The sequence below is a fragment of the Macrobrachium nipponense genome, chromosome 35, assembly GCF_015104395.2.
Source record: "Macrobrachium nipponense isolate FS-2020 chromosome 35, ASM1510439v2, whole genome shotgun sequence".
NCBI classification, from domain to species: Eukaryota; Metazoa; Arthropoda; class Malacostraca; order Decapoda; family Palaemonidae; genus Macrobrachium; species Macrobrachium nipponense.
The window spans coordinates 35319654-35345229 of NC_061096.1; the positions used below are offsets into that span (position 1 = coordinate 35319654).

Below are 25576 nucleotides of genomic sequence, written 5' to 3' on the forward strand. Positions count from 1 at the left end.
CGGAGATGGAAGAGTCGTCAGTATCCGAGTTGTCGAGAAGTATTATGTCCTGTATGGATAAAGCCTTGAGAGATGGAGCTAATGAATTGGCTTCAATTTTTACAGCAGGCGTCTTGAAGAAAAGACATCTCTTATGCTCGTTCGCTGCTAAAGGAGTGTCGAACGCGCAAAAGTCGGAGTTGATGTTTCTCTCCTTTGTCAGGACAGCTCTTCCCTCAAGAGATCATTAAGGACATATCTCTCTCCCTCACTCAGAAGGCGACTCAGATCTTCTTACGTCATCTGGTAAGGAAGTATTTACCTTCTAAGGTCATGAATAAGACTACGAAGGATACGAAGACAGCACAGCAGCCCTTTCGGGGTAGGACTTTCGCTCGACCAGCATTTAGAGGGAAAGAGTTCCAACCAAAAGAGGGGCCAAAACTTCAACCAAACAATGAGTCAGAAGTCCTCCAGACTTGTGTGGGCCAGACTTTTAGACTTCTGGGAAGTCTGGCAAAGCAAAGGAGCGGATCCTTGGTCCGTAAAGGTAGCGAAGGAAGGGTACAAGATTCCCTTTCTCAAGAAACCACTCTCGCTACAGCTCCGAGAGCCCTAGGGGCTCATTACAGCGATTTAGAGAAGAGAGAGGCTCTTTGGCATCAGGTCGTCACCATGATAGAAAAGAAAAGGGGGCAATAGAACCGGTTCTGGATCACGAATCCCCAGGGTTTTACAACCGTCTGTTTCTAGTACCGAAATCATCAGGAGGTTGGAGGCCGGTACTGGACGTAAAGCCAGCTAAACTTGTTCGTAGAAAAGACCAAGTTTACGATGGAGACGAACGATTCAGTACTGGCAGCGGTACGACCCAGGGGACTGGATGGTAACACTGGACCTTCAGGATGCGTACTTCCATATTCCAATTCATCCAAGGTCCAGGAAATATTTGAGATTCGTGATCCAGGGAAGGATTTATCAATTCAAAGCCTGTGTTTCGGGCTGTGCACGGCGCCTCAAAATTTTTACAAGAATGATGTCGAATGGTGGCGAAGTGGCTTCATCTGGCAGGAGTCAGAGTCTCTCTCTACCTCGACGATTGGCTCATAAGAGCACAATCAAAAACAGCAATGTCTGGAGGACACGAACGTAACATTGGAATTAAACTCAGCAACTGGGTCTGATGGTGAACCTGGAAAAGTCACGATTGATCCCCTCTCAGGAACTAGTTTATTTGGGGATTCTGATATCCTCAGTGACTTTTCGGGCTTTTCCGTCACCCGAAAGGCAGACATGTGTATACGGAAAGTGCAAGAATTCCTATTGAAAGACCAATGCTCAGCGAGAGAGTGGATGAGCCTGCTGGGGACACTCTCTTCGTTAGAGCGGTTCATTTCACTAGGGAGACTTCACATGAGGCCCTTACAGTTCTTTCTGAACGAAGTCTGGCCAAGAAAGATCGCAACCAGATTCCTTCCGGTTTCCAATTCCTTCGAAGATAAAGGAGGAACTAAAGTGGTGGCTAGTTCCGAGAGGTTGTCAGAGGGTACGTCACTCCAGCAGAGGAACCCAGACCGGATATTATTTTCCGACGCGTCAGACGCAGGCTGGGAGCGACGCTGGGCCTCGGGAGGAGTCAGGCCTTTGGAGCGAAGAAGAAAAGGCAAAATGGCTGGCACATAAACAGGAAGGAAAACTGATGGCGACTTCTTGGCTATGAAAGCGTTCAGACCGTGGATCAGCGGCAAAGTGGTGCAGATCAACCGCGGACAATACCACAGCTCTGGCATATATACGGAAACAAGGAGGAACCCACTCGTTGTCCCTTTGCAACTGGCGAAGGAGATTCTTCTTTGGTCGCAGAGAGAAAACGTCACCCTGCTCACCAGGTTCATTCAGGAGAGAAGAACGTCAGGGCGGATCTGTTGAGCAGGGACGGACAAGTGCTTTCCACGGAGTGGATGTTGCATCTTCAAGTATGCCAGAGACTGTGGAAGCTCTGGGGCACTCCAGTAGTGGATCTTTTCGCTACCGCAGCGACGAAGAGGTTACCGAACTATTGTTCCAATCCCAATCCCGGACCCTATTGCAGTCGCAGTCGATGCCTTCCTACTAGATTGGACGGGTCTAGATGCGTACGCTTTTCCCCCGTTCAAGATTTTAGGAAAGGTAATGAAAAAAATTCAGGGAAAGTCGAGGAACAAGGCTGACCCTGATAGCCCCATACTGGCCGGCCCAAACGTGGTTCACAGAGGTACTGGAATGGACAGTAGATTCTCCGAGAAGTCTACCACGAGAGTAGATCTTCTCAAACAACCCCACTTCGACAGGTTCCACAAGAACACCCTCGCTCTGGGTCTGACTGCGTTCAGGACTATCGAAAGACTTGTCAGAGCGAGGGGGTTTTCTAGAGAAGCAGCGAAGGCAGTTGCAAGAGCACGAAGGCCATCGACTATCAAAGTGTACCAGTCGAAGTGGGAGAACTTCCGTAAATGGTGTAAGAATCGGAAGATTTTCTTCATCCAGTACCTCTGTGACACAGATTGCAGATTTCCTGCTATACCTGAAGAAGAACTAGGTTTGGCTAATCAGACGATTAGAGGCTATAAGTGTATGTTGTCTGCAGTGTTTAGACACAGAGGTTTAAACCTGTCCAATGACGCAGATCTTAGAGATCTCCTCAGATCGTTTGATACAAAGAAGGATCGACGGTGCAGAACCCCTTCTTGGAATTTTGGATATCGTTCTCAAATTCTTGGAGACGGATAAGTTCGAACTATGGGCAGTGCGCCTTTGCGAGAGCTAACGAAGAAAACTATCTTCTTAGTAGCCTTAGCTACAGCTAAAAGGATTAGCGAGCTGCAAGCTATTGACAAGCAAATAGGATGGAAGCACAACAAAGCAGTTTGTTCTTTTCAACAGGAGTTCTTAGCAAAGAATGAGAATTCCTTCGCATCCATGGCCAAGATCATTTGAGATTGAAGGACTGACTGATCTGGTAGGTCAAGAACAAGAAAGGGTTCTTTGCCCAGTAAGAGCCTTACGGTTTTACGTAGAAAGAACAAGAAGCATTAGGGGAACTTCATGTTCTCTGTGGTGCTCTGTTAAAGATCCTATAGACCTATGTCTAAAAACGCAATGGCTTTCTTTGTAAGAGAAGTCATTAAAGATGCTCATTTGCTTTGTCAGGAGGAATGCTTCGGTATAATTAAAGTTAAAGCTCTGAGGTGAGAGCAGTAGCTACGTCCTTAGCATTCAGGAAAAATTTAGCCCTCAAGGACATTATAGAGTCAACGTATTGGAGGACAAACTCTGTGTTTGCCTCTCATTACCTTAGAGACGTGAAGACAACTTTTGATAATTGTCAAACGTTAGGCCCGTATGTATCCTCAGGTACAGTACGGGTGGGCAAAGGAGTTCCACCCCCATAACCTAATAACATGCTAGGTTTTTATTTTAATTAGGTTATAGTGTTTTTATGGTTGTCTGAGAAGGTTAAGACCAGCTCAGTCTGTTGTTGGGAGTGTTTATTATATGTGTGTGTGGTTCAGGTGACTAACTTTCCTAGCATGAATGCCCGTGGTAAATGAGGGCTAGGGTTCTCTGTCAACAAATTGGTCACGTCCAGTTGTCAGGCCCTTATTGTTAGCTTTCTCAACAAACAGGTCACGTCCTAGTTGAGAGCTACTAAGGTTTAGCAGGCTAAGAGGCAGGACCTACGAAGTCAGCTACCTTAGCAGGTAAGGAACATAATACATAGTTCTAAAAATTTAGTTAATTTTTGAATTATGACGATGTTGCTGTCTATGACCCACCTCCAAATGTGTCAATCAGCTATATATATACCTGCCAGGTAAGTGTCATGCATAAAAAATGGTATGTTATGATACAATAAAGTTTTATGCATACTTACCTGGCAGGTATTATATAATTAAACCCTTCCCACCCTCCTCCCCTCAGGAGACAGGGTTCAGAGAAAATCTGAGGAAAACGGGAATAGTTCCAAGTACCAGCGCCACGGGAGCGGGGTGGCCATCACCTGAACTACCAGTGTACTAGCGGTTGCCGCGAGTTTTGAAATTCTGCCAGTGCGTCAAGAGGATAAGCTATATATATACCTGCCAGGTAAGTATGCATAAAACTTTATTGTATCATAACAATACCATTTTCATACATTCAACTTACCTGTCAGATATATACATAGCTATTACTCCGTCGTCCCCGACAGAAATTCGAATTTCGCGGCACACGCGGCAGGTAGGTCAGGTGATCTACCCCCCCGCCGCTGGGTGGCGGGAATAGGAACATACCCGTTTTTCTAATTCATATTTTTCTGTCGCTTGGAATGTAAACAACGTTTGCAGTTCCTCTGATGGATTTTCGTGTTTCATCGCCATCGATCGTCTGGGCTAACCTTTACAGGGAAGTAATGGATCTTTGGTCGGCATACGCTTTTGTTAACTTTTTGATAAAACTTAACCTCGAAAATTTCGAAGATTAGTGACGTGGTAACTACCGAAGTTTTCGGTAGACACTCATGCACTTTCACGAAAGTGAATTACTTATACTTTCATGAAAGGGAATTACTTATATTTATTCATTAATACAAATAAGTGTTAGATTTGATTGAGAAATGTATATCTTTCTTCCTAGTTGGGGAAGTCAGAAAAGTAACTATCCTTTAGAAGCTTTATTAGCTCTGTGTTAACGAGCATTATAGTAGTAACAGTACTAGTAGTTGTTGCATCCTCATCACCTTACTCCGCAGAATCTACAATATCATATTTGCAAATTGTAGACTTTGTTTGGATATAGTTCAAATGCGAACTCTTAGAACGTAAGAAGTGAATATAGTGTTCCCCCATTACAATGGAGGGTGCGTCTGATCGGCTCTGTCTCGCTCTCAGGTCTAGACCTCTTCCAAGCTCACAAGCCCAGAGGAGAAGGAATGTCGAAAACCGTAAGGTTTCAGAGAATCCCCACCGGTCAGGCGTCCCCTCGGCATCTGTAGAGCGTCCCAGACTGCCCGGGATAGCCATTGGAAAGGCATCCTAAAACAGTGTTTCTCCCTTTTTATGCCTACTGTTCCACGATGGATAGGAGAACTTCGAATGAATGAATTTGACGAAGATCCTCGTATAATGCCTTCTGGTAGAATTATTCAAAATGAGAATGACATTAATCGTCCACCTTTCGAATTAGGCGACGATTTAGCGCCTTCTAATATTAGAGATCATTCGATAACATTTGTGATAAAGTCATTGTTCGAACATTTTTTTTTTTTTTTTTCTTTTTTTTTTTTGCAACTAGACGAGAAACGCTATCCCATGGGGGTATGAAATTGTTATTTCAACATAAGATTCCCCATCGGTGCATTTTTAGATTTAGATCTATTCTGATTAGAACGATTTAGATTATTTGTCAATCGAATGAATTATTTGGATCTCGTTGAGTGATAAAGCATATATGTATGACTTTTAAGCTTCTAGCTCCTACCATGCTTAGGACAAATTGCCTTAGGACTACGGTATGGCAAGGCATACTCACATACCGAAATTTATGCTATAATGGTCAAGTGAAATCCTTACAAAATTTCCTAAATTAATACGGTTTACCTTAATGTAACAGTATTATAGAGTATTCTGTTACGCTAGAGTATGAGTTATATGATGCTTTCGTGTCTTCAAGAAGTGATCGGAGAAGCATATCTTTATTGGTGAATTGAGAGTAGGATAGAAACATTTTTCTTCGTGTTAGAAGAGGTTTCCATGAATTACCAGTACCCTTCTAGGACTTTCCTAGGAATAAATTGTTTAAAAGGATTGTTTAGACGACTCCTATTTAGTTTCTAGACTTGTCGAAGTCTCGTTCGCTTAATTATGGTTATATATAAACTTCCTGAAGCTCGATAATAATTTTATAAGATTCCTTTATTAATGGAGTAACTGGCAACTCTGGAAAGGGAAGGCCAGACAGCTTTCGAAGACTGCTTTTGCTTTGAATTGAGAGAGAGACCAGCGGCAGTACCATGTTGTTCTCAGTCGTGAGAGGTCGTCTACAGCTCTCTCTCCTGCGGAATGGGATAACTAACCGTATCTCATCCCTACAATCGTGGTCTTAGCCTCGGATTGAGGGAATACTGAAGCTATCATAAATAAAATATTGTCTGCCTTTTGTCAAGAAGCTTTCAATAAGAAAGATATTACAACCTTTCAATGCTGTTTACCGTAGATAACATAATTAAAGAATTCTAATGCAGCAGAACTATATTATTTAATGCACTCATACTTAGTGAGAAGAGAGATGTAATAGAGATTCACTTCAAGACTACGCTATGGTTAAGTCTTTCGAGAAACGACACAACCGTATTTAGAATCGGATATTGTGCAGAAGTTGTATGAGTCGAATGGGAAACATTCTTTTAGTGGGAAAAGGTTTCCCTGAATGGATTATACTACGTACATAATATTTTTTCATAATAAGAACGGAATTAACATATGAAAGGATGTTGGGTACCATAAAGACACAGATGTTCTGGCACATAACATAAAGATAATTAGTAGGAGGCGCCAGCCTGGCGCAAGTTGCGCCAGCCTGGTGCAATAAGCCAAGAGCACCATCCAAAATATTTCTCGTTCAGGAAAAAAGGGGGGGGGGAGATACGGAAGAATTTACCGAGGAAAGAATAATTCCCCTTCAGATATACTCGAATTAGAGGAAAATTGAGAAGAAACATCCAACTATGGAAGTACTGTAGAATTATAGGATTCTTACAGCCCCCCTTCTTATTTTGATATCAAGATTTCCTGACCACAGTTGCAAGTAATGGGCCATAAAGGCTCCAGCCAGGCTTTAACCAGGCGATAGGTGCCAGCCAGGCGCGGAGCACCAGCGAGGCGCCAGCCAGAAGCGTGACGCCTCCCAGGAGCGAGGCGCCTGGCAAGCGCGAGGACGCTGCGAGGCGCGAGACGCCAGCCAGAAGCGTGACGCCTCCCAGGAGCGAGGCGCCAGGCAAGCGCGAGACGCCAGCCAGAAGCGTGACGCCTCCCAGGAGCGAGGCGCCAACCAGGCGCAAGACATCAGTATCTTCAATTTCTTAGTATTTGGAGATAGACTTTCCAAGAGTTTCCTCTTTGAGAACTGACACAAGATCAGTTTTTTCCTGACAGGGACACAAGTTGTCGCACAGGCGGCCGTGGCCCTTGTCAGGATTAACTGAAATTGCGGAAGTCTCTAACAAGAACAGACTTCTCATGTCAAATGATATAGTGGTTGCGTGAGCGACTTCTTTCCTGGCAAGAGGAATTGTTTTGGGAGAAACTTTCTTTGCCAGATCAACCCCTCTACTGACAATTATTATTTAGATATCGCACAGGCGAACGTAGTACGTGTCAGGATAAGTGGGTTCTCTGCTTTATAGACCTTTACATGGTGAAGAGAACCGATATCTTTAGAAGTCTCTCGCTTTCCTCAACCTTATGAGACAAGTGATAGAAAATATATCGGACTCATAAGTTAATCTGGGTGCAGGTTTTAGAAAGACCTTGGCAACCCCTTTTTTATTGCACGTTTCGGCTAGTCCCTTGAACCATGCAGCTCCTCTTTCTCCTCTTTCATTGTTATTAACAGGATGTTATATTATCCTACTCCTATGTAACATATAACAAGGGAGACCTTGTAATGTTTTGGTACTGGAAAAGACTCGTAGGAGTTCTCAGTATTGCGGGTGAGAGGCTTTTTCAAGTATTTGAACCGTACATTACGGCCTGATGTCCTAGGATAGGAATCTTGAATTATTCTCCCTCGATCCTGGATCATTTATTAGGAGAATAGGATAATAATAATTTGTTGTTTTGCTGAATAACGATGATAGAATTTTCCATTTCTCTCGTTGCCCAGGCACGAGGACGGGAAGAAAGAATATAAGAGAGAGGTAGCAATCTACGCCAGCTTTATTTTATAGAAAGGGGAATAAAATTTAGTCTTTTTTCCCCTAAAATATAAACTCGTTACAGAATGTAAGACAAAGGGCGTCAAAGAAAGAGAGGATAATACGTTATGCCTCATTTTAGACTTAGAGAAGTTGGATTCACAGAGGTCACGTTCTTCTCACAAGCCAAGTTTTGGAAGTCTTTTCCAAGACAGTCTGAATATTCTTTCAGCATCTATTTTAAATGGACCTTAACAACCTCTCCACTCTGAGTCTGTCTGCGTGCAGACTGACCAGAAGTGGACATGAATGAGAGGATATTTCAAGGTAAATGACAGTAGTCATGAATAAGATATAATAATTTACTGCAGATCGGGCTAGAGGGAATGAGGAAACTGTCCTCTTCCGATACCTCTGTGAACCACATAGCGGGTTTTTTCTTCCCTTTCAGAGGGAAGAATCACCTTTGTATATATCTGCTATCAAAGAACGCAGTAAAAGGCTATGCTCTGTCTCTATAAAGGGAATTGGAGATAGCAGAGCATTAAGATCTTCGGGATCTTATACAATACCTCTATACGACAAGACTAGGAGAGATCTTTATAATTAAACAATGGGATCCTATTTGGGTCCTCAGATTCCGTGTTCTGACTAGATGGAACTGCTCCTCATCAAGTTTTCTCTTGGTACTAAACGACCAAAAGGACAAGTGAAATTTTGGGCTTGGAATCTTGAATCAAATTCTAGAAAGACTAGGCAATGGGTTCCTGCCAGCATGTATGTTTGGCAAAAGAACTAAAACCTTTTATTCCTGGATCAACGCTTTCAGATAAAGGATTCGTAGTCCAGGCAATGTATTTACGTTCTCATCTACAAAAGAAGATAAGGTTTAAACGTTTGCTGACAGTGTCTTTGGAATACGATGAGGGCTCAAAAACCACTTCCCAGAAGGTTCGAAGAGATATTTAAAGAGCTAGAAATCAGGAATCCTCCCAATTTCAGCTCAGAATCTCCTTAGACTTCCAGGCTCTTTCCCTGCCTTCGTGCAAGGATAGGGAAGAATTTGCAATAAGAGAACTCATCAACATGTAGGAAGAGTGCTCGTTAGCAACGGAAGTATCAAGTATGATCCTCCTCAGAGGAAGACTGGTCTTTCGGACTATTAGATTTCCTATTGTCTACTGGATGTAGCTGACTAAAATTACCTCCCCTTGTTGCAGAGGTCATAAGCTCAAAGTGAAAGAATTTCTTCCACCCTTTTCCATTCTCCTGATAAACGATTGTGGATGTTCAGACTTTCGGACAATGTAGCGCCAATCAGGCGCCAAATGCCAAACAGGCGTAAAGACGCCAGAGCAAGACAGTCCAAATAAACACTGTCATTGTCTGATGAGGAGAAGGAGTAGGCCTCCAATCTGGCGCAGATGCGCTAGAGGCGAACTAAATCAGCAAATAAAGTGTCCTGGGCTTCATCCAGAAGAGATCTATTTCAAAGAAAGCCCTGGTCTTCTTTGGAACAGTGGAATCTCTAAAGCACTTCTTGAGTAACTTGATGATTCCTTCCAAACAGCTAAGAATTAAAAGCGCTTGAAGTGCACAATATGTCGTGAGAGACATATTAGCTGTAATAACGGGAGATGCAACTCTGTGTTGACTTCTCTTTGCACGAAGGAGATCAAGTGGGCCTATGAGAGATCCTTCTCTCTTTGTTATACGTGTCCACGGATGCGTTGCTGGGATAGGGAGACGACACTGATCCTTAACTAGTGAATTAAAAATATTTTTTTTTTTTTTTTTTTAACATAAGTGTATTATTTTCTGGGGTTATTTGAAATGAGTTTGGGGATAGCTTTTTTCAAATTAAGCACAAACCCTCGTGTTAGGATCATGGTGATCGGGATCGGTGTTGTGCTCCTTAAATTATGCCAATAGGCATTGGTGTATTGTCATGTAAGTGGATAAGACCCCATTGACAAATGACCACTAGATTCTGTCAAGTAAGTGGATAAGACCCCATTGACAGATCTACAAGAACTCTTAGCCATAGGTCACATCCTCGCTGAGGCTCTTGAGACGAAGCAGACTACTAGCAATAGCTAGGAAGTCGACCCTTCGTCTAAACACATAGGAACCAAGGTTTTATTTATTTATTACCTACAACGTATGTTGTTTACCTGTCTATTCAGTAATAGCTGTCTTTTACCCTCCACCAATGGTGTGAATCAGCTATGTATATATCTGACATGGTAAGTTGATGTATAAAAATGATATTATGATACAATAAAGTTTTATACATACTTACCTGGCAGATATATTCAATTAAATGGCCCACCCAGCCTCCCCTCAGGGGACAGCTGGAAGAAAAAATATGAATTAGAAAACGGGTATGGTTCCTATTCCCGCCACCCAGCGGCGGGGGGGTAGATCACCTGACCTACCTGCCGCGTGTGCCGCGAAATTCGAATTTCTGTCGGGGACGACGGAGTAATACCTATGTATATATCTGCCAGGTAAGTATGTATAAAACTTTATTGTATCATAACAATATCATATTTACTTTCAAAAATTGTGATATTGCAATACACTACCTGAACACCTGAATTAGCCCTGGTCACCTGACCAGCCCGAACAACACCCCACAATAATTACCAACACTTAGGTAAAATTTTAACTGCCAGCGCTACCAATGCTGCAGGTAAACATTGTTACCAAGTCACCTGTCAGCGCCGCCAGCCGCCAGTGACTACTCCCGTCAATCGCCTTTTGTTCGCTCGTCTGTCAAGATGTTTTTTGCAGCATGCGAACCTTTGGTCACAGCCTGACCCCCTAGCACTTTGGATAAGATTGTTGTCGCCCTTGCTTGTTTTGGATTTTGCCTTGGCTTTTCTCTGCTTGGTTACCTTTGATAATGGACTCAGACCATAAAATGGAATCAACTGCACAGGATCCTCCCCCAACTAAGACTCCTCCTCTTCCTTTATCAAGCTGTCCGATGATGGTAGACAGCGAGTATCGCAGAGTGATAAACCTCATTCACCTTCTGTTTCCTCTGTTGAAAGTTGATGAGGAACCCTTTAAACCTAGCCAAGCTATGTTTGAAGAACTCTTCTCGACCAAACCACTGGTTTTGCATCCATCATGCAAGTTGCCTTGGTTTGGGTGTGTAGAACAAGCCCTGAGGGAGGCGGACTCTCGGTTAGCTGCAGTAGTGGGGGTGGGTAGGCAAGACTCTGCTCTTATTCCCAGTCGTAAGCCATTGTATGGCGTAGTGGGTAACCCTTCTTAGGGTTTCAGGGTACCTCTGAACAAATCGGTGGAGGCTCTCCTTCCCAAGGTCCCGGTAGGTATTTCAGTGAGAGAAGCGGTCCTTTAGGAATCAATCCGAAGCTCTGTCTCATAATATGTGGATGCTCTTGAGCCTCATGGGTTTCTTAAAATGGGACGGGTATACTCCCTCCGATCCCGTTTTGTTCGATAACCTCATCACGTCGGGGTCGATGGGTTTGGCTCATCAAGCGAACGTCTCGGCTAATTGTACTATCTTTGGCGGCAAGAAGAGGAGGGACCTTTATCTTGGCCATCTCCCACCTCATTTCCCAGATATTCACAAGCGAGTTTCGTCCAGGGCTCCCCTGGTGCTCTGTGAAACTCTCTTCAAGGAGGAAGATGTATCTTCCATGGTAAATTTCGTGTCGTCCTTGTCAGTAGTTGAGTCTCAGCAAGCCATTATTCGGGTGGCTGCTCAGAGCACTAGGTCCCCTAAAGGTGCATGTGCACCATCGCCAGATAAGCGCTCCGGTTCATCCTCCCCGGCCAGGTCTCCCAAGAGCCATGAGCCTGGTTTGGTCTTGGGACCAACAGATCCTCGCTCAAGTGGTTGGAGGAGATCTTTGGGGGCTGGCGAGGACAAATGATGCTTCCCAGACTTTCGGAGGGACCATCACCGCCGTTCACGTGACAGTCCGTCTGGACCACGCACTCAGAGACCGGGGTGGCTCCCCCTTTGGTCCTCTTGAGAGGTTTCGACCTCAACGAGGACTTGGACATGTCGGAGGACGGTATCGGCTCTCTCCTGTCAGGTGCTTGCTCAGCCCCACCCAGACAACGGTCACGGTGGCAGCAGACGTTTAGCCTACAGTACGAGTTCATAACCCTCCTCGGGAAACGTTTTCTCCAGACGGTAACGTTTTCCTAGACTCTGAGCTGGCTGCTCATACTCGCTTCTCCGACTGCTAGTTCTGCTGGGAAGGCAAGCGAGTATCCAATCTTCCTCCCCATTCCCTCTCTCCCTATGGCTGCGAAGGGAAGGGGAGGGATCCTGCAGAGTGTTCTCCGTAGGATTCCACGTTGGGGACTGCGTTCCTGGAGGGACCTTCGGGTCCTACAGGACATAACCCCGTCGTTGAGGAAGGATCTTGCCCTATCCTTGATTTCTAGAGGAATCGGGAGGACTACCACCCCGATGATCGTCTGACGAATTCGGTGGGGGTTTTGCCGAGTGCTTATAATTCTTCGGAATTTCTAGCACTCTCCGAGTGTTCTGGTCTTCTACGATCTGCAAACACTTGGGCAAAACCACGGTCCAGAGTGGGCGAGACGAGAATCCCAGATAATTGTTACTATGATAATCGGGAATCTCGCCGAATGCTCGAATTCCTGGACTTTCTAGCATTCAAGAAAGCACTGCTGCTGAAGGAAGAATATCTTGGGGAGGGCTCAGCCTGGGTGGACCTGACTGTCCGTCGCCTCAGTAGGCAGCCAACCCCAGGATAGAGAAGCACGGGTGGGAACATCCAGTTTGACTTGAACTATCGTCTTCGGTATCCTGTGTTCACCATAGAAGTCTTCTGGAAAACTTCTCCTTCGCTCTCTTCATTAGAGGATGAAGGGTTTCGGCTTCCAGTCCTTATTCTTGTTCCTCGAATGGAAGAGAATTTAGGATGGAGGTCTATGTGCAGGAACCTACAAATATACTACTTATATTACCCTCGCGACATGCTTCTGTTATCAGTTGAATTGTCCGAGGTGTAGGCACATATCGTAGTTAACTCTACGGGTTGTGACCGAGACGAATATTATCTTCTTAATTGAACTGCAACTTGGGACTGCCCTACAAACCTCCCAGGAGTTACCAGCTTCGATTTTGAGATACTTATGGTATTGTTACAACAACAACACCTCAACGTTTGCATTCACCGAAATCCTTTTCGATTAAATGCAAATGCTCGAGTGGATTTTTTTGCGCTCGATGGTTCTAGCCGAACGCATTCCTTCTTGGAATGGATTACCTGGCAACTCAGGATGACGAGTGAGCGAGAGCTAGCGGTGTATGGGCTGCCTGCCGCAGCCCAGTACCAGCTCGCTCTCCGAGATAGCACGGTCCGATTATGTCTCTCTCCTCTGCAATGATTGACTACCGAACCGAATCTCTACCCGGCAATCACAGACTTAGGTCTCTGGTTGGCTAGAATTCTCGCATACGTGAATGACCATTTTCTGCATCGCCTTGGACATTGCGAGAATTTTCAGACAGAGATATCTCAATAGACTCTCTATCATCTTTCTGTTTACCGCACGGTAACAGAAGTCTGTAGCCTAGTCTCCCGCTGCATCGCACCTGCCACTGCGATAATGCGGAATGATTTCTTCAGACATCTGAGTTTGTCTTCTAAATATATCTCGTATTCATAGGCGTGCAGTTGTTCATTGTTCACCCCAAATTGTAGATATATAACAGAAGACATCGCCTGTTCCCCGCCCTGCCAGCTCTACTTCCAAGTACTATATAGATGTCTTCCCTGGATAAAGCTGGGAAGATGATGATGATACAGCCCATGAGAAGCGGTTCTTCAGGCAGTACTATCCCTGTGTTTTCATTACTGAAAAGCGCTCCGCTTTCATTGCAACTCCGACTTCTTACCGAACAGCAATGAAGTAGCGGTTTAGCGTTTTCAGTCCTTTGTAAATCACAGGGATTAAGCCGTCTTTGCAGGTTGGTATCATCGGCGAGACTTTTCTACGTTCAGAATCTTGAGTTACTTCTCTTGATTCAGCTGTGAAGACGTAGGTCTGCATTCACCTATCACCTTTGTCTTCAACGGCACATAGTGTTGTTTCTCCTTAATTGAGATTCAACTACTATGAGAACTGTCTTGCCATCAGGACCTCGGTCTCTAGAAGGCAATTGACTTTCGCCTGTTGGGCACATGCCTTGAGAGAATCATCATCTCGCCTTCCGGCATCGGTGGCAACATATAGACGATTTGTATGGTTTCTCGCATAACCCTTCAAAAGGTGAGGGTCACGTGACTACGCCTCGGATGGTTGGACAGCTTGCCTCACACAACCGAACGCAGTCAGTCAACAGCTGTCGAATGGTCCGAGACCGTCACGAGCTACGCTGTGGACTTTGTATTGGTTGTTCCAGACCAGTTATTACTTCGTCCTACTATCGTGTTCTGGTACACATAACCATCGACACCCACCATGGAGTGTCTGTGTCTTTATCTACTACGGAGACGAAGAGACTTCGCCACTGTGGGGTACGAGACCGCGAGACACTTCGCTGCAGTGGGATACGAGGCTGTGAGACACACTAATGCAGTGGGATGCGAGACTGCGAGACACTTCGCTGCAGACGGATAGACCAGTATGGGTACTGAACATCACTCCGAAAAATATGTCGGACAGGAAGATGGATAGGTCATCGCGACCATATCCTTCTTTCCCTCTGGGACTGCCCACAGGTCCTTGGAACCTCATTTCCCTGGACCAGTGGTGGATGCTTGCAAGATGTGTTTGCTTACCCAGCTCCTCGACATGACAAGTTGCATCTTGTCCATGTTTTGCAGTTGTAGAGGTAAGAAGGATGCGAGAGTGACTGGCTCTCCCCCTTCCACGCCTCGTCTCTCCATTCCTCGTCCTTCGGGTTGAGGATAGGACTCGAACTCACACTGGCTGGTCGGACGATTGATATGGTAAGCATATACATAAGCATCCTTTTTATGTTTCTTATGAGAATCATTGAAGCAATCCCTCTCCTTCCTCTAGCAAGGGGAGGAAGGAGACTGACAATAATGTAAACCCTTCCCAGAACTTTGCATTAATGTCTCCAACGCCAATATTCTTCACAGCCCTTTTTTGGATGAGTCACGATCCCTCACTCATTTCGAAAAGGCCCAGAAGTCTGACTCTTGATCATGCAGCTCCTATACTCCGATCAAGTTGTCAGAGGCAGCAGGGCACTCCTCCTTGCTCTTACGACCAGGAGGAGTAGCCTAGGTGCGCAGAACTCCAGTCAGTTCTAGAGGCTCACTCAGAATCCTCCCACCAATCAGTGAGTCTTCCTATTGTTAAAGGACCGAAAGGTTTGTATTACGTATCGGAACAAATAACAATTTGTCGAATTTTTTTTCCTAACTTTACAAACCTGAGGTCCTTTAACAAATATGCCCACCTCATGCCACCCCTCAATCTGAACCTGGGCCGAAAGGCAAAGTGGAGTGTTTACATCCGGGCAGGCTAGCCTGCCCCACGGTAGTTACTGCCTAACCACCATGTTCAAGGTTCAACAGCCGTAATTCCAGCTACGCCGAAAGTATATTCCTATTGTTAAAAGACCTTGGGTTTGTATAGTTAGGAAAAATAAAATTTTCGACAAATTGTTATATTGCTGGCTATGGCTAAAAGGGTGGGCGAAATTCAGGCTGTTTCGAGATCAATTTCGTTTGCGGGGAAGGATTTGTATCTCTTGTATCTTCCAGAATTTGTGGCAAAGTCAGAGTCAGAAACTAACCCTCTTCCGAGAGAGTTTAATGTTTTGTCTCTTGAGGATTTTGCAGAGGCGATGTTGCTGAAATGGGTCTTTGTCCAGTGCGATCACTTAAACACTACCTGTTGCGCACTGCCAAGTTATTGCCGCGACCGCGGTCTTTATTCCTTTTGCCTAGGAATCCTTCTAGACCGCTTTCGACAAATGCAATCAGGTTTTTCTTAAGGGAAGTAATTTCCCAATCTCTTCCCAGAGACAGTTTTGGGAAATTATGTTCCGCGCCCTAGAGCGCATAGTATCAGGAGTGTAGCGACGTTATGGGCGTTCCTGAGGAATTTCTCAGTAAGCAGGATTTTAGAAGCGGCATCTTGGAAATCAGTGCCAGTATTTACTTCTTTCTACTTGAGAGATGGACAGTTCGTGTCAGAGGGGGGGTTACTCGCTAGGGCTGTTTGTAGTGGCTAATTCAGTGTTAGGTTAGTCAGCAATTAGCGCAGGATCGGTAGGGGAAGTAGTTGTTATATTGTTTTCTCGTTTTTCGTAGATTGGTCTGCCTGGTAAGTATGTTCTTTGGCAGCGGCTCAGCTCCCTCATTGCGACTTCTAGATTCATCACTCGCCTTCAGTGCATGTCAGCAAAGATCTGCCCTTGGAACTTATTCTCCATACATGGGAGGCTAACAGCCACCAGGGAGATGTTCAGTTCCACTCAATACATGAGAGGTATATGATACCACATGGGAGGTTTCTGGAAGGATCTGCCCTTGGGACTTATCCTCTATACATGGGAGGCTATACAGCCACATGTGAGGTGTATATGTAGTTCCCCTCCACACATGAGAAGTTTATGATACTTCATGGGAGTTTTGACGTGACCAAGACAAGAATTACTGATCAGACTAACGTTGAGGTACTCGTTCCTTCCGTTTCTCACCTGATCATTGATGGAAGGTGAGTTAACGGTATTAATCCAAGGTAATAGTTTAATGTGTTTATACCAATGTACATCAAGTGGTCGGGCTGAAACGATGAATGAGTCCACCTCCATTTAAATGTTGTAAATCAGTCTAATTCAGGTGTTCAGGTGGTGTATTGCAATATGGAGTTATCATCTTAACACTAATATTGTGATACCTACCTGAACACCTGAATGACACCCAACTTACTCCCCTCGTCAAATCATTAATGATTTAGCGATTGACGGAAGTAGTCACTGTCGGCTGGTGGCTGGCGGCAGTGCCGCCAACAGCGGACAGGTGACTCGGTAACAATGTTTACCTGCAGTGTTGGTAGTGCTGGGAGTTAAAATTTTACGTAAGTGCTGGTAATTTTTGTGGGGTGTTGTTCGGGCTGGTCAGGCTAATTCAGGTGTTCAGGTAGGTATTACAATATTAGTTTTAATGTGAAAATTCATTTTTTGTCATTTTAAATATGTAACATTAAATTATTCCTTTTCAGAACATTTGATAATATAACAGTATGGCCCAAACCATACCTGAACCTGATTTTGGGTCCCAATGGCTCTGGAAAATCATCAATATTATGCGCAATATGTATTGGATTAGGGGGAAAGCCAGAGGTAACTGGCCGCTCCAAAAATGTAAGTATATTACATCAATTTTTTTGTTGAAGCATGTGATATCGAAGGCTTTGTTCCTGCTAGTATATACAACTTAGATGTTTTACATTGCACAGTTGCAACAATAAGTAGTGAGTGACAAATAACCACATCTCTGCAGAGAAAACTTGTATACTATGTACAGTCTGGTCCCAAATTATGCATGTTCGAATTGTGTGATTCCCCTTTTATGCGGTCGCTAGTTCTCAAAAATAGATTTGTTCCGACACGTAATACAAACCCTCGGTCCTTTACATAGGGAAAATACTTACATCCCAGCTGGACCGGTCGTAAGCTTCCTAAGAGGTAGTTCGATAGTAACTGCTTGTCCGATGGTCAAGAGTCCTGCCCGACTGGAGGGTAAACATCCACTTTGCTTTTGGCCGCTGTTGGATGAGGACGTGTGTTTGCCGCTCTGCCCGCCATCGCCGTGAGCTTTCGTTACACCTTCGAGAACGAAGAGTGAATGCTTTCTATTGCTTTTTCTCTTACTGGTAGTAATTGTAGAGTGAATCCTACCATAAGTACTTATCAATTTCTTTTGTTTTTTTGTATTTTGATCGTGACTTGTGGATTGCATCGTGAATGAGCATTCAAGCCCATGAGACTGAGAAACCCCCCCCAACCATCCAGAGATTATGCCCTGGTGTGGAGGGCCGTCATTGTGGGGCTTTTAGATCCACAGAACGTGGATCTTCATTCTTTGTGTACAAGATGCCGAGGGCGTGAGTGCTCACGGGCTGAGCCATGTAATATTTGTATGTCTTGGTTGGAGGGGCAGTGGGAGTGCTACGAGAGGAGGAGGTAGATGCGTAAGCCAGCCAAGGGGCCGTCAGAAAGCTCTCCGGCGACACCTCTGGTTACGGACACGTCTTCCTCTTTCCTCCCTCCTAGCCAGCTCCCTTCTATGGCTCGCTCTCGTCGTTCGACCTGTCGAGCGCCGAGGAGGGAGCGCGGCACCCCAATGTGGAATTGTACTCGGGGTCTTCCATTCGCTCTGGGGGGATGGGAATTCCTCCCCCCCCCCACCCAACTCTTACCTCCCCAGGTACGACTGCAGCCGCCGGTGGAGGTCTCAAGCTGGTCTGGTGCTTGCTGGGCCTTTCGGGCACTCCCAGCATTCAGGGGCTGCTGTACCACATGGCCCCGCCGCACCTGGTGTACACGCAGCACGTGACGACAGTGACACCATCAACCGCTGTGCAGGCCCCGCTGTCATTCGTGCCGTGAGAGGAATTGGCCCCTCCGCCTGTGGTTGCTGTCTTGCCCCAACCTCAGACTTTGAGTGCCCGATGAACTCACCGCTCGACCAGCCACCAGTTCCAGTACCAGATCCTGCCGTCTCTGTTCCTGCCCGTGGTGTTGCTCCCCCCGCCGTAGGTCCTTCCGGACAGGTGCAGCTGGGCCCTGTTGCTACCGCAATTGCCCCAGCTCCGTCCTGGATGGAGGAGCTAACGGTGGTCCTGAGGAAGCTGATGAAGAAAGGTCTAAGAAGAGGAAGGTGTCTTCGTCGTCGTCATCTGCTGCCACCTCTTCCCCTTCGACTTCCAAGGCCCCACAGCCGAGGAAGAAGAAGGTGTCCTACCCCCCCACCCCCAAGAAGTCTCGCACAGATGTCTAAGGGTCTGTCTCACTCCGGTGGGACAGGTGGGTCTTCCGCTGGTCCTCCTGTTCCTTTGGGAACGGGGCCCGTCTCTTCTTCTCCACGGAAGAAAAAAACGGGGGCTGCAGATGCACCAGCTACTGCTGGTACCGCGTCTCATGGTTCCAGAGGTTCCACCTCTGCACCGGGATCTGTCTCGGCTGCTCGCTCGCGAGCGTCACCGAGTGTACGGCAGCCAGGGTCCAGGCAGCTGAGCCTGCTCACCGCCAGGACCCAGGCACGGAGTGGAAGACTGGTGGGAGTCGCCCAGGTGACTCCCGTCAGGCTGGCGATCGCTCCCACAGCGATCCCCCGGTTCCCAAGGCTGACGCGATGGTCCCACCAGACCGATCGCATGTTGAGGCCAGAAAGAGGTCCCCCAGTCACCAGGCCCAGTCTCGACTGGGCCAGGTACTGTGACGCGTCGAGATGACAGTGCACGCTCCCACTGCACCAGTGGACTCTACCAGTCTCTCGACCGTCGCTCCCACCGGTACTGGACAGATCGCATGACTGGTAGCAGCTCTCCTGACGCTCGGGACCGTCGCTACCATTCTCGGTCCAGCGATTCTCCCCAGGAAGACGCGGGACTAGACCTGCAGCTCGGTTGCCACTGCGGGTTGGCGATCGCCTGCAGTCCTCCCAGCCCACTGGCTCTGCCGGTAGACATGGGGGGGAGCGTCAGGTCTTCCTCTCCTAACCCTTCAACATCCTCGGGCTACACTGGGAGGAGCGAGGCTATTAGGAGTGACTGTGAGGAGCGCTCTCCTCACGGTCCCGCCACAAGAACCTACAAGCCTGGCACGGTATTGGGACTGAGCAGATTGTACGCCCAAGTGATTGGAGGAGGCCACGAGGGGTCGGACCTGGTTCCTCCTACTGAAGGAGGAGGTTCTCAGTAGCTGACCAGCCTGGATGGATTTGACGGTCCATCGCCTCGGGACACGATCACTCCCGAGATCCAGAGGTTGTTTGCGGAGGTCATTGTGCTGATTCGTCAGCACAACGACCTCGGGGAAGGAGTGCTTCTGCCCTCCGAACCTCCTTCGAGGTTGGAGTTGTTCTGGGGTCCTGAGAAGGAAACTAGGACCACGGTGGGTTTGCCCTGATCTTCCTTGGCTGACGGTGTGCTGGGCCAGGTGAACTCTCATCTCTGGACAGGAGGGTTCGCTTAGGGCCAGCAGGTCGGACAACCTGCTTCCCCCTCCTCTACCACGTCAGCGGTGCTTCTATGTGCCTTCGGAGGACCCGTTGCCGACCAAGCAGTTTAACCCGGAGATAGCTAGGTTAACTCCGGGGGTACCTCTCCATCACCTGCTGTCCGAGAACCTCTACTTCTCACAGGAAGAGGCGTCGGCCCTGGAAGCAACTGCCATGGCAGCCTTCCAAGCAGTCTCCTGGCTGGACCTGTGGTCCCTCACGGTGTCCAGAGTCGCAGCCTCCTCGGGACCCATCTCTCCCGTAGGAAACTCGGCGTATGGGAGACTGTGTCAGTTTGGGGGTCGGGCTATTTCCTACCTCGCCCACCAGATGGCCAACCTGTGGGCCAACCTGGTCCTGAGACGTTGGAACGCAGTCCTTGCTTGGGTGACCAGGGCAGCCGGTCGCTAGGTAATGATAGGTCTATGGAACGGACTGTTGCTGTGTTCCGCCTCTCTCTTCCCTGGAGGTATGGTGGAGGCTGTGGTGGAAGAGCGGTGTACTGAGGACAGTGACCGCTTGGTTCACCAGGCAGTCTCGAAGGCTTCTGGGCAGCCTCGAGCAACTGCAGCCAAGCCTCGGAGCTTGGCTAGCTCTTCCTCTACCAAGACATCAGCTGCGTCGAGGTCTAGAGGAAAGACTCAGCCTTCGTCTTCTGCTTCGAGGAGTGAGCGTCAGCCCTCCTCCCAGACCTCCCACTCCCGTGGGGGCTCCTCCAAGCAGAAGTCGAAGAAGGGGAAATGTTAGGGACGGCTTTCCTCCTCACCTGCTGCCGGAAGTGGGGGGTTGCCTGGCGAGCCATTGGGCAACTTGGCAGCACTAAGGAGCCGAGACATGGGTAGTAGATGTCCTTCGGGAGGGATATCTACTACCCTTTGAGTCACGGCCACCCCTCACCTCCAACCCGGTCCACCTTCAGATTTACGTTCCTGGTTCTGCCAGGGACGTAGTGCTTCCGGAAGAAGTCAAGTCCATGCTGAGCAAGGAAGCTGTGGAAGTCGTACGAGATCAGTCGCCGGGCTTTTACAGCCGACTCTTCCTAGTGGAGAAGTCATCGGGGGGCTGGCGACCGGTGATAGATCTCTCTCCCTTGAACCAATTCATTCGCCAGACTCGGTTCACGATGGAAACGGCACGTTCAGTGCTCGACTCCATCAGGGAGAACAACTTCATGCTTTCTGTGGACTTGAAGGATGCGTATTTCCAAATACCCTTCCATCAGTCCTCCAGGAAGTACTTCCACTTCATCCTCGACGGGACGGTGTACCAATTCAGGGCACTTTGTTTCGGTCTCTCGACCGCCCCACAGGTATTCACGCAAGTGTTCACTCTGGTGTCGGCTTGGGCCCATTCGGTCGGTATATGTCTCCTGAGGTATCTCGACAATTGGCAGGTATCTCGACGATTGGCAGGTCCTGGTGAGTGAGAGCTCGCAGTTGCTCACTCAGTAGAGCTGTCAGCCAGATACATTCCAGGCAAGAGGAATGTAGTGGCAGACAAGCTCAGCCGCCTAAATCAGGTGATTGGGACTGAATGGTCGATTCACCCAGACGTGGCGGAAAGGCTCTTTGATCTGTGGGGGCATCCAGTCATGGATCTGTTCTCCACCCGGCACAACAGAAAACTCGAGGTTTTCCTCTCCGTCGTGCCGGACCCATGGGCAGCTGCAGAGGACGCGTTCCAACACCCGTGGGACATTCTCCGAGTCTACGTCTTTCCCCCGTTCTGTCTGATTCGCAAGGTGATCAGCAGAGTGCTGGTCACCAGCAATCTTCGGATGATTCTGGTGGCACCCAAATGGCCTGAGGCCGTATGGATTCTGGACCTGTTGGCTCTTCTCTCGAGGCACACAACCTCCTGCCAACCACACGTGGAACGGTACCACCGAGCAGTTCAATCCCTGTGTCTTCACAGCCGGCGGTTATTCACCATCTCTTGCGAGTGAATCTTTTCTCGCCGAGCAGCAACAGAGATGGCAGGGTACCTCAGACAGTCCTCTGCAGCAGTGTACCAGGGGAAGTGGTCCGTTTTCTGTGGATGGTGTCGTGGACGGGGTCTCTCTCCACTCAGAGCCACTCTTCAGCAGGTAGCGGATTTCCTCGTCTTTCTTCGCCGAGAGAAGCTCCTCTCCGTCTCCGCAGTTAAAGGCTACAGAGCTGCCCTGGCCCTAGTCCTTAAACTGCGAGGAGTCGATCTTTCCACTTCCATGGAAATTTCGCCGAGTGTGGGATGTGACTCTTATACTTAGGAGTTTGACTCGCGGACCCTTCGAGCCGCTCCGAGAGTCGTCAGACAGGGATCTGACCCTCAAGACCATCTTGCTGGCCCTGGCATTGGCGAAGAGAGTGGGATAACTGCATGGTCTTTCCTTTGATGTTAAGGGGGCCGGCCGGAACCCTTATACTATATGGGAGTATAGGGCGAAAAATGCGAAGTCATGAAAAAATTCATGGAGCTTCATATGGCAATTGAGAATACGTATACAAAATATTTGGTCCAAATTCCTCTTACTTTCGTAGTTACAGGGTAATTAGTTAACGTAACTCAATAAGCCTAAAACATTGATCTGTACAAGAAAATGCAATATGTCTTCTATTATCTTAAATTTTGATAATTATTGTCAAAGAAATTGGGAGAAATGGCATCTGTAGACATTCCCCGAGTCGAGAAGGGAGACTTCATTCAGCTACCAAGTCCAACCATGATCCAGTACGAGCACAAACTTCAAGTAGTCTACACGTTCGATTTCACCTCTGACATTCGCTTGCGTTTACGTATGTTTATATATGTTTCAACAAGAATTTCATCATGCCAATGAGGAAAAGACAAGGAAAACATCTCGCTAACATACAGACGAAGAAAAATCGCTCAAGTATTAGTACAGAATATCATAATATACTTGTAGTTAGTGAAGAGAGAGGGGAGGGTTGCGTAGTAACGGCCCCGTCTTGCCTGACAGCACACGTCACAGTGTGCCCAAGGCTACGATCTTTGAGTAAAGAGATCTTCATTTACGTTTGTTTATCTTTGTTTCAGCAAGAATTTCATCATGCCAAAGAGGAAAATACAAGGAAAACATCTCCGTAAAATACAGAAGAAGAAAATTCGCTGTAATAAGCTGAGTTAGTGAAGGGGAGAGAGAGAGTTGCGTAGGAAGGAGTGCCCCATCTTGCCTCAAGCAGTGCCCCAGGCTACGATATATGAGCAAAGGGATCATCATTTATGATTAAATTATGATAAATAAAATAGTTTTGTGTTTATTAATACACAAAAAAGAAATATACATTCATAATAATCATTATTATTAACATTGTCTTTATAGAAATACGAAGGAAAACTTTGAACGCCTGTATCTCAAAACTATACTTATTGACCTTCAAAATCTATCTTCTCACTTAGTTTTAAAGCTATAACATTGGAATTTGGTATATAACTCAGAAAGACATAATAGAACAATCAAATAGAGCCCTTTTTTCCAATTTTTGTTTTGTCTTTTTTTTTATAAATTTTTTTCTCCTGATTTATAGGGTTTATTTTTTTACCATATTGAAAAATTCATATCTAGCAAAAAAATGAATTTTAGAAAAAAACTCATTCGATTGGAGGTCTACATCAGGTCTATATGGTAGTAATCCTAGGTCTTAATATTAAATATCAAGGGAGGATATAGAATTTGAAAAATGGTTATTTTCGGGATAAATCGCCCTGGCGTCACAAAACCGAAGGTCAGAGGCGAAAATCATATGCGGTTTGGAGATGTCCCAAGTCACCTTATTAAGTGGTATTAATATTAAAGTCCTGTCCTTAAAAAATGGCATTAGCCGGGCGGCCCCCTTAAGCACTCGAGGGGATGGGGATCGGTGACGCTCAATTTCGTCCCGGACTTCGGAGCGAAGACTCAGAACCCTTTGGTCCCTGACAACAGTTTCGAGTCCTTCATGATCCCCTCCCTGAAGGACTACCAACAACGATGCGGATGGGATACTACTTTGTCCTGTGAGGGCGCTACGGCGATACCTGAAGAAACTTGTCACCTCAGGTCTGAGTGTCGACGCCTCTTTGTTAGCACTGCGGTTACCAAGAAAGAAGTGTCCAAGTACACTATTTCTTTCTGGCATCACGAGGTAATTCGGAAGGTGTACACTTCAGATGGGAGTGCCAACATCAGTACCCTTCGCCCAAGAGCCCACAAAGTCAGAGGTATTGGTCCAACCCTTACATTCCGCAAGAACTTGTCTGTGGCATGGGTACTGAAGGCAGGGGTTTCGGCCAACCAGACCACCTTCACCTCCTTCTGCCTTCGGGATATTGCCCACAGGTCCTTGGACACTTTTTCCTTGGGACCCGTGGTGGCTGCTCAAAAAGTCTTTAGCTTACCTAGCTCCCTGACTGGACAAGATAGCATCTCATCCTTGTGAGACTGCATGAATGGAACAGTGAATGAGAGTGTGACTGGCTTCTCTTCCTCCTCTTTTCTCCCCACTTCCTGCGGGCAGAGGGCGACGGTCGTCACCACGCTGGACAGGATAATGATGCAGGTAAGCTACGTAACCGAGCTCCATTTCATCCCTTTCACTAGGGATGGAAGCGCTTATCCACCACTTCCCTAATAAGGGGGGAAGTGCTATTCATAAGAGGCACGCTTGCCTCCCTTTTATGAATTTGGTCGAGAGGCCTTACCACTGATCCAGCCGTGCACACTCCGATCAGTTGGACAAAGGCTAGGATCCCTCCCTCTGCTCTTACAACCAGGGAGGGAACCAAGGTCGGACAAACACCAGTCTGTTCACAAGACTCAGATTCCACCCACCAATAAGTGAGTCTTCCCTATGTAAAGGACCGAGGGTTTGTATTACGTGTCGGAACAAATCACAATTTTGAAGTAATTTGTATTTTTGTAAATTCAACTTCCCTGTCAGATATATACTTAGCTATAGACTCCGTCGTCCCCGACAGAAATTTAAATTTCGCGGCACACACTACAGGTAGGTCAGGTGATCTATCGCCCTGCCCTGGGTGGCAGGACTAGGAACCATTCCCGTTTTCTAATCAGATTTTCTCTGTCGTCGGTACCATCTATATTGTTGTTGGTTCCTCTTGACTGGATTTTCATTTTTCATAGACAATTGATCTTCTTGACCGACTTTTGGTGACGTATTTGGATTGTTGGATTGGCATACGCTTTCGTGGACTGTTTTCTTGAACTTGCTTTGGATTTTTCTTAGGATGTCTGACTCTAGTGTTGTGATGAGAGTTTGTGTGAATGTAGGCTGTAAGGTGAGGTTGCCGAAGGCTTCGGTTGATCCTCACACTGTATGTAAGGGTTGCAGAAAGTATGAATGTTCTTTTGCTAACACCTGTAAAGAGTGCGAGAGTTTGAGTGCTAAAGAGTGGAAAAGATAAGTTCTTATTTGAAGAAGTTAGAAAAAGAGAGAAT

At 46.8% G+C, this 25576-nt stretch overlaps 1 protein-coding gene across 1 annotated transcript in view; it reads left to right on the forward strand.

Annotated features, from left to right (window-relative positions):
* Positions 1 to 25576, forward strand: part of LOC135208610 (structural maintenance of chromosomes protein 5-like) — a 357310-nt gene that overhangs the window by 28107 nt on the left and 303627 nt on the right. The window contains exon 2 of the mRNA XM_064240976.1: positions 17138 to 17279. Coding sequence (XP_064097046.1) covers positions 17138 to 17279 — 142 coding nt within the window. The remainder of the gene's footprint in view (positions 1 to 17137; positions 17280 to 25576) is intronic.